This window comes from Cygnus atratus, chromosome Z, assembly GCF_013377495.2.
Source record: "Cygnus atratus isolate AKBS03 ecotype Queensland, Australia chromosome Z, CAtr_DNAZoo_HiC_assembly, whole genome shotgun sequence".
NCBI lineage: Eukaryota > Metazoa > Chordata > Aves > Anseriformes > Anatidae > Cygnus > Cygnus atratus.
The window spans coordinates 63,888,002-63,896,994 of NC_066396.1; the positions used below are offsets into that span (position 1 = coordinate 63,888,002).

An 8,993-nucleotide genomic window follows, 5' to 3' on the forward strand; every position below is an offset into this window, starting at 1 on the left:
AGGAAGAAAACAAAAAACCTCTCTCAGTTATTGTTCTGACTGTGATAATACTTTGTTTTTCTCCCACTGGCAGGTGTCCTGGTGGTAAACGTTACATGGAGGAACAAGACTTATGTGGGAACGCTGCTGGACTGCACAAAGCATGACTGGGCCCCTCCCAGGTAGGCAATCATTGAGTCTGTTTTTTCTCTGCTGTGTTTTCACCCTTGGTCTCTGCCCAGAGACTATATGGACATTAATAAAAAACAAATGGATGTAATAGAAAACATACAGCCATGAAATGAGTAATTCTCTTTTCCACGCTGAAAAGTGGGGACATGCGGGTGGGCATTTTTATTTCCTTTTGTTTTGTGTTTTTGAGTATGAGGGGAAATACATGGGATTCAGACACAGGGGGGATCAATTTAAAAATACATTTCTGTAGATTTCAAAAAGCTTTCTTTTCAACTAATTAGTTGGTCTTGTTTTTACAATTTTTGTCTTTTTTTAATCACATTCCCTCTGAGACTGTAACATTCTCATTTGAAAGGACATCCTTCCTTTAACGTAAATAAAGGTTTTGTTATGGGAAATGGTGTTGTTTTGGTATCTGTTCAGTTCACAGCTCCTGCTGATGACATCTGCTCTTGTTTATATATAGGTTCTGTGAATCTCCAACAAGTGACCTGGAAATGCGAGGAGGACGGGGCAGGGGGAAGAGGGCAAGGTCTGCTGCAGCTGCAGCTGTACCTGGAAATGATACGAGTTTTACCGAGTCTAGAGGACTTCAGAGTAAGAATCGAGGTGGTGCTAATGGGAAGGGAAGGAGGGGCAGCCTTAACTCAAGTGGGCGCAGGACACCCCCAAACTGCGCTGTGGATGAAGTCAAAGCCAGCCCCTCATCCACAAACAAGAGAAAAAGTAAGCCTCCAATGGAGCTAGACTTGAACTCCAGTTCGGAGGACAATAAGTGTGGAAAACGTGTTCGTACTAACTCTAGAAGCACTCCCACCACCCCACAGGGGAAACCAGAGACTACTTTTTTGGACCAAGGCTGCTCTTCTCCAGTGCTGATTGACTGTCCTCACCCCAACTGCAACAAAAAGTACAAGCACATTAATGGACTACGATACCACCAGGCTCATGCACATTTAGACCCAGAAAACAAACTGGAGTTTGAGCCTGACAGTGAAGACAAAATTTCAGACTGTGAAGAAGCTTTGAGTAATGTGGCACTTGAATGCAGTGAGCCAAGCACAAATTTGCCAGGCTTTGATCCGCCAAAAGCACCGACATCTCCTTCCTCTATCACTACCCCAGGGACCCCCAAGGGAAAAAGGGAACTGACCAGCAATGGCCCCAGTTCAGTTATCAGTTCCAAAACTGGCAAGAATTCTGGCAAAAAGAAGGGTCTGAACAGTGAATTGAACAGCCTTCCAGTAATTTCTAATATGGCAGCCGCACTGGATAATTGCTCTGTAGCAGATGGCAATTTGCAAACTGAAATGCCAAAACTGGAGGCTGAAGGGCTAATAGACAAGAAGAGTATGGGTGATAAAGGCAAGAAAGCTAATAATTGCAAAGTGGATAAAAACCTATCCAAACTGAAAACAGCCAGGCCCATTGCCCCAGCGCCAGCCCCGACTCCTCCCCAGTTAATAGCTATACCTACTACAGCCTTTACAACCAGCACTACAGGGACAATACCGGGACTGCCCTCTCTAACAACTACTGTTGTTCAGGCTACACCAAAGAGCCCTCCGCTAAAACCTATTCAACCAAAGCCCACAATTATGGGAGAGCCAAGCACTGTAAACCCAGCTCTCACATCACTCAAAGACAAAAAGAAAAAGGAGAAGCGAAAGCTAAAGGACAAAGAAAGCAAAGAGACTGGAAGCCCTAAGATGGATTCTAAGCTGGGAAAGCTAGAGGATTCAAAAGGGTCTGGGAAAGATTTATCTGGACATTTTTTAAAGGACCATCTCAACAAGAATGAAGTGTTAGCTAATGGACTTTCCGAGTCTCAAGAGAGTAGGATGGCGAGTATTAAGGCTGAAGCTGATAAGGTTTACACGTTCACAGACAATGCTCCCAGCCCTTCTATAGGGAGTGCCTCCAGGATGGAATGCAGCACTTTGGTGAATGGACAATCTTCGATGGCGCCACTGCATGTGTTGACACAAAATGGTGCAGATAGCGCTGCCGCTAAAACCAACAGCCCTGCTTACTCGGATATCTCTGATGCAGCTGATGATGGTGGCTCCGACAGCCGGTCAGAGGGCATGAGGTCAAAGGCCAGCTCTCCTTCGGATATTATTTCTAATAAGGACAGTGTTGTAAAAGGACATTCTTCAACCACAGCACAATCGGCTCAAGCGAAAGAGTCCCATTCTCCCTATTACCATGGCTACGATCCTTATTATTCTCCAAGTTACATGCACTCTGGACAGGTCAGCACCCCAGCAGCTGGGAACAGCAGCACCCCACAGGGACTGAAGATCAAAAAGGAGGCTGAGGAAGAGGCTGAGAAGAAAGAGAAGGCAGAACTGTCAGATGCCAAGAAAAGTGAAAGCAGTTCCTCTAATTTGCAGCCACAACATCAGTCAGTAATAACGCAAAGACACCCTGCACTTGCTCAGTCACTTTATTATGGACAGTATGCCTATGGGCTCTATATGGACCAAAAGTCCTTAATGGCCTCTAATCCTGCTTACAGACAGCAGTATGAAAAATACTATGAGGACCAGCGACTAGCAGAACAGAAAATGGCACAAACCGGGAGGGACTGTGAAAGGAAGAATGAACCCCCCTTGAAGGAAATTGGAAAGGATGATAACAAGCAGAAAAATATTCCATCTGCTACTATTTCAAAGGCCCCTTCAACTCCAGAGTCGAGCAAAAATAACACTAAAATAGGGTCTTCAGTCCCTAACAAAGCTGAGGAGACGAGCAAATCACAGATCCTTTCCAATCACCAGCAGCAGCTTCAGTCTGACAGTTTCAAAGCCAAACAAATGGAAAACCATCAGCTCATAAAGGAGGCTGTGGAGATGAAATCTGTTATGGACTCCATGAAGCAAACAGGAGTGGATCCAACCACGAGATTTAAACAGGTGAGATCACAGGAAATGGAACAAGAGTGTCTTGGTTTATCCTTAAATCATGTGAGATTTTGTATCTGATTCTGCTATGTTCTTCTACCTTTGCAGTCAAACAAGCTTTGCAATCCTTTTTGTCTTGCTGGTTAGTAATGTAGTCTGTGAATAGACCAATAGACATTTCAGTTGAGCTGTTTGAAAAGAAAAAAAATCTAGCAAGGTGATGACAGAACCCAGGCTTAAGACCTGAATAGACTTATTTTAAATTACATGCATGAATAAAATAGAATTAGATTTCTCTTTTAGATGTAAATACTAAGCAATTTGCTTAGTTCAGAAATGAGAAATTTCAAGCAACATAAGCAGCTTTCATTGTGAGAGGACTTAAAGTAGATTTGAAACATGGTTTGAAGTGTTTTTTTTTTTTTGTTAAATGACAGTTGGCATTTACAAAGATGGGTGAACTGGTTCTTTGAAGAGTTGGCTTGAAGCTCAGCTCTTTATCTTAACCCAAGGTGACCTTTTTGAAACAGTTAAGTTCCCCTTCTGTCCTCTACCAACCTCCAGCCTCTACAGACCTACACAATGGATGAAATCATCTCTCCATTGAAGTCAGTGATAGTTTTGCCATTGACTTCAGTGGAACCAGAATTTCATCCAGTGGCTCATGCTGACCTTCCTAGATGTCGGATTTCCTTAATTCCAGGCAATGTTACTGCCTCTGTGCTCTGAACTGGAGCCTCAGTGCTTAATGCTTTCATGTTCTGGTGTGCAGTACATCTCAGACTTCACCCTAACAGTCTGCCTTTGAAGATGCAGTGGGGTCAGGTGAATGGGAGTTAGGAAGCTCTAAAGGAAGTGGGATGGTACAGGCCTGAGCAGGAGAAGATTTCTGCTGATTCAAATGATTTTTTGAACCAGACGGTCCAAGTGTCTAGTTCTTATGTTTCCATTGCATGTGCCATGAGTGTGTATCTGTTGGAGATGGTGTTTGCAATTAGCTCTTGCATATCTTGCATTAAAAAAAAAAAAAACACACAACAAAGTCTTCCTGTTATTGTTCAATACTGATTTGATGTAGTCTGGTAAAGAACTCATCTATTTAATTCTGTAACATGTTTATGAACTGCTCTGTGTAATGTATTAAGCAAAAATGTATTTGTGATATCCTGTACGTGTTCCCTAAACCTTGTGATCTTGATCCTGTAAATACTTAATGTGCATAGTTTTACAAACTTAAAATAAGACTGTCAGATGAGGAAGTCTGCCTAAATGTCTGACTTCCACTGATTCGTGAATGTTTGTAGTGTCAGAGACAGCACAAGCATCTTTCCAGCTAGATACATTTTTCAGGTTCATTGTTCCAGGTAATCTAAGAGCTCTGGCATATCATTAGGCAGCTTTAATTTTGTGGTTCACAGATATTTTTTGCTCTCTAGTGGGAAAATATCTCTGTGGGCTTTAATTAAAATGTTTTATGAACATTGTGGTCTCAGAACTTCGATACAATGCATATGTATTTCATGATTAAACTAGTTAAAGGCTTGAAGAAGGATAGAAGATGAAGCAATTGAATTAAATTTTTATAATAGCCTTTTGCTCTTTCATGGGAATGTTGGTTTGACTTTGAGCTCAAGGCACTCTGTAGCAAGCAAACCTCTCCTCTATGTAATACAGTTATGTTATTAAAACAGCTATTAAAAGTACATTAACTGAAATATGGGAATATCAATAATAATTTTATTTCAGTATATAAGTTCAGAAAAAAAATATGTTTTCTCCTCCATATTAGGATCCAGATTCACGAACATGGCATCATTATGTCTATCAGCCCAAATACCTTGATCAGCAAAAATCAGAAGAACTTGATCGTGAGAAAAAGTTAAAAGAAGACAGCCCTAGAAAAACACCTAACAAGGAAAGTTCCCTGCCTAACCTTCCTGTCTCGTTAGCAAGCATTAAAGAGGAGCCTAAAGAGGTCAAGCGTTCTGATTCTCAATCAGTGGATGAGAACAAGATAAAAAACGATGATCGAAAGACTCCTGTAAATTGGAAGGACTCTCGGGGTGCTAGAGTAGCAGTTTCCTCACCAATGAGTCAGCATCAGTCATATATCCAGTACTTGCATGCTTATCCTTATCCACAGATGTACGATCCCAACCATCCAGCCTATCGTGCAGTCTCTCCTGTCCTAATGCACAGCTATCCTGGTATGTATTCTGAAATTTGCCTTGTACACTAGTTAAGATTTACACTCTCAAAGTGCAGTAAAGCTTGCATTTTACTATTTCTATTAGTAGCTTGAGTAAATTAGAAGCTTTGCGGGTGACATTTGTATTGCTTCTGCTTCCACTAGGTAAAGTTCTGTAGATGAAACTGATTTAATACAAGATGTTCCTTTTATGAACTGTCACCATTTCCAGCCAGAGTTTCCTCAACCCTTGACAGTCTGCTATTGCTGTTAGGCTGACAGATAGTTTATTGCCTATAAAAATATTCTAAGCACTTACTGTCAGAACCATTATAGTTACTATTCCTTTCACTTAAAGAGGACCCATAAATGTCTGAAATGGCTATCAGCTCAACCCTCTTTATAGCCTCCATTCATCAGTGTAAAGTAGGTTAAAAAAAAAAAAAAAGAAAGATACCATTTGATAGTCACATGATTCATTTTTAATGTTACCCCCTGTCCTGGTATCCCCTCCTCCTACCTCAATATATCCAAAATATGAAAACAGTAACTTGATGTGGTATTTACTGTTTACCTGCAGGGGCCTATCTCTCTCCAGGATTTCATTACCCAGTTTACGGGAAGATGTCAGGGAGAGAAGAGGCGGAGAAAGTCAATACCAGCCCAAGCATCAACGCGAAATCAACCACTGAGTCCAAAGCACTGGATTTGCTCCAGCAGCATGCCAACCAGTATCGCAGCAAGTCCCCTGTTGTAAGGCTTCATCTGTTGTTACCAAGGAGCAGTACTTGTGGGGAGGGGTAAAGAACATAATTTTAAGAAGCACACAGTCGGACGTCAGGCTTTGAATGCATGATGCTTCTTTAGAGTATTGCTTAAAATAAAACCAATTTAAAGTCAAAATGCTTCTGTGGCAAATTGGAAGTGACACATATAACAGGGTTCTGTGCTCAGGGTCTTTCTGGCTTAAATGAATGGACTTGTATAGAAACCAAGATTCAGAGGTACTTCCTGGTGCACACTTTATTGCAGTTAATAATTACAGTTAATAATTAATATTGCAATTAATAATTATTTAATAATAATTATAATATTATAATGAAAAGCTGGGCTGTGGGATCTCATAATATCACCTTGCTGTATTTACCATGAAGCCGTATCTTCCAAATAGCTCATTACAAGCTCCTGTTTCTGAAGATTTCCATGTTAGCACAAACACTGCTATGTCACTTTCAGAGAAATTGGTGCTGGTTTTAACTGTGAGCAAGTCACTGACTGATTCTATTTTTGAAAGGGCTTTCTAGCTATTCAGGCAGGCTTGATCCCCTGAGTGCTTTAAAGAGGGCTGAGGATTCATTTACATCAGCTCTCAGCAGCTTAAATAGGTTGTTCAGGCACTGTCAAGTCAGCCAAGCATAAGGGTGCCCAAAACTAGAGGTCAGCATGGTGGAAGTCTTCGTGCTGCAGTGTGTTGCTTCAAAATTTCTGCTCATGGAAAATCTTCCATTAGTCAGAGACACAAGCTTTAGATTAGAATCAAATGCAAATAATCTGTTATATAAACTTCTTCATCAGAAAAAAAAAAAGCTTCATCATTTGAATGTCATTGCCACATAATATTGGCGAGTGTGTTTTTGTTGAGATTTTCTCCTTTTTAAAGAAAAAGTTTTATACCAGTTTGCTTTCACCTTTTATTGCCAGCCCGTGGAAAAATCAGCAGCTGAGCGTGAACGGGAAGCAGAAAGGGAAAGAGACCGTCATTCTCCTTTTAGCCAGCGACATCTCCATACACACCATCACACCCATGTTGGAATGGGTTACCCACTTATACCTGGACAGTATGACCCATTTCAAGGTGAGCAGAAGGTTTCCAGTGATGGCATTAGCTCGCCATGTAAAGTTGTTACCTTGACATTGCAAGTCATACCTACATGAAGCATTTTGAATCCCCTTATTAAATCAGAAATGCTTTACCTTTAGGAAGAAGGTTTTGAAACTCACAGTGAGGACTAACAGCAAATAGATAACGTCATTCAGAAACACTAGGTTTTGTTAGCAAAGCTGGGTTTTAGAACATTATTGAAGATGTACCAGTTAGGCTGTCATTCACATGAATGTTTTGATACCTACTGCAAACTGACATTAACTGGCTGAAAGGCAGTGAAAAACAAACCAAACAACCTTCTTTTTTGTATAATTAGAGTTGCGTAAGCAATGGAAGATAGCAAAGACAAAAGCATTTTATAATGAGCATATTTTATGTACAAGGCATTGGAGTCACAAGGGTTTGTGCTTGTTATAATTTGCGCGTCTAAAAGAGAACTCTTTGTATTTTGGCAAATGCAGTGCACAAAGTTGCAGTCAGGGAAAAGCAGCACAGTAAGACACGATTCATTCTCCCTAGGTTTTGTACCAGTCTTTGACTGTTTTTCACTAAGCCTGGATTCTAGCTAAATTAAAAGGAGGTTTCCTCCCATGCAGCAAAGTACGTGCTATCACAATTGCTGGCTAAAATGACATTAATTCATTATGTTCACTTGGAGCCTCAGCAGCTATTTTTCCTGTGTAAAAGTCTTGAAATTTCTCAGTTTGATTCAGTGATTCCGTATGCCTATGGGATGCATTATGCTTGTTCAGTAGGAAAACTGTAAAAATGATAAGTTATTATGAAAGTATTGTATTCTGAGCAGCTGGCGTGTCGTTTCTGTAATTCACTGTGACTTTTGATTCTTGTTCCTGGTACCTATTACTTCTGCTGAGCTTCCTATTCAGGAATTCATACAAACCATTTAGCAGCATGCAGTGCAGTACTTGGAAAGGAATACAATCAGTAGGAATGCTGTATTTTCTTGTAAAATATCTATCAAGGACAATTCGGTATAGTATAAGAAGGCATGTTGATCATACTGGTTAGATTTCCTTAATACTGTTGCCCAAAACATTTGCCATTTGTGTAGTGTTAACACACACACACACATTTTGAATGGTGTTTTTTTGTTTGTTTGTTTATCTGTTTGCCTTGGAGATGCTTTCTACCATTTCTCACAAAAATGCATTAAATCCAGAAGTACATCAACATTCCTTCTTTCTTCTTCCCTCAGGATTGACCTCTGCTGCCCTTGTTGCCACTCAGCAGGTGGCTGCGCAGGCATCTGCAACTGGTATGTTTCCTGCACAAAGAAGGTAAATAGCCAGTAAATCTTAAGTTACTTTTTTTTTTTAACATAGAGAGGAGAAAGCAAATAATAAATTTTACAACCTCTGATGGTCTAAAGTTCCTTGTGTGACATAGTTTTTAAGGAGGAGGAGGGACTTGGCTGGGACTTTGGGATAATCATAGTTTTATTCTGTTTAAGGTGACATTTTGTCATGCTGCGTCTTCTAATTTTAACATAGATCATGAACAGGGAGCAAGCAGTCTGCCTTCTGAGATTTTCCATAGACTATAAGTGTTGGTATTATTAAGATAAAGTAAGTGATTGTGAAATTATAAGTTGTTTTTTTGTTTGTTCGTTGTATTTTTTTTAAAGGGGTTTAAATTTAGTATTCAATCAGATCCATTGTAGTAGATCCAGGAAAACTTACGAGTTTATCTAATCTGCAAGTCTGCCTGGTTTGCTGATTTTATTTTCAGAGAGGTTTGCCTGGGAATCCATTAGAGGTTACATCACTTTAAAGTTACATACCAGTACTGTACTCTTGCCTCTCAGGTATTTACTAGGTTT

General features: G+C 40.3%; 1 protein-coding gene across 1 annotated transcript in view; it reads left to right on the forward strand.

Moving 5' to 3' along the window:
- The window catches only part of ZNF608 (zinc finger protein 608), a 78,563-nt gene extending 70,108 nt beyond the window's left edge, over positions 1-8,455 (forward strand). Inside the window, exons 3-8 of the mRNA XM_035567020.1 lie at positions 74-161; positions 641-3,092; positions 4,870-5,287; positions 5,849-6,021; positions 6,970-7,123; positions 8,370-8,455. Of these exons, the coding sequence (XP_035422913.1) occupies positions 74-161; positions 641-3,092; positions 4,870-5,287; positions 5,849-6,021; positions 6,970-7,123; positions 8,370-8,455 (3,371 nt within the window). The remainder of the gene's footprint in view (positions 1-73; positions 162-640; positions 3,093-4,869; positions 5,288-5,848; positions 6,022-6,969; positions 7,124-8,369) is intronic.
- Positions 8,456-8,993: the final 538 nt, after the last annotated feature.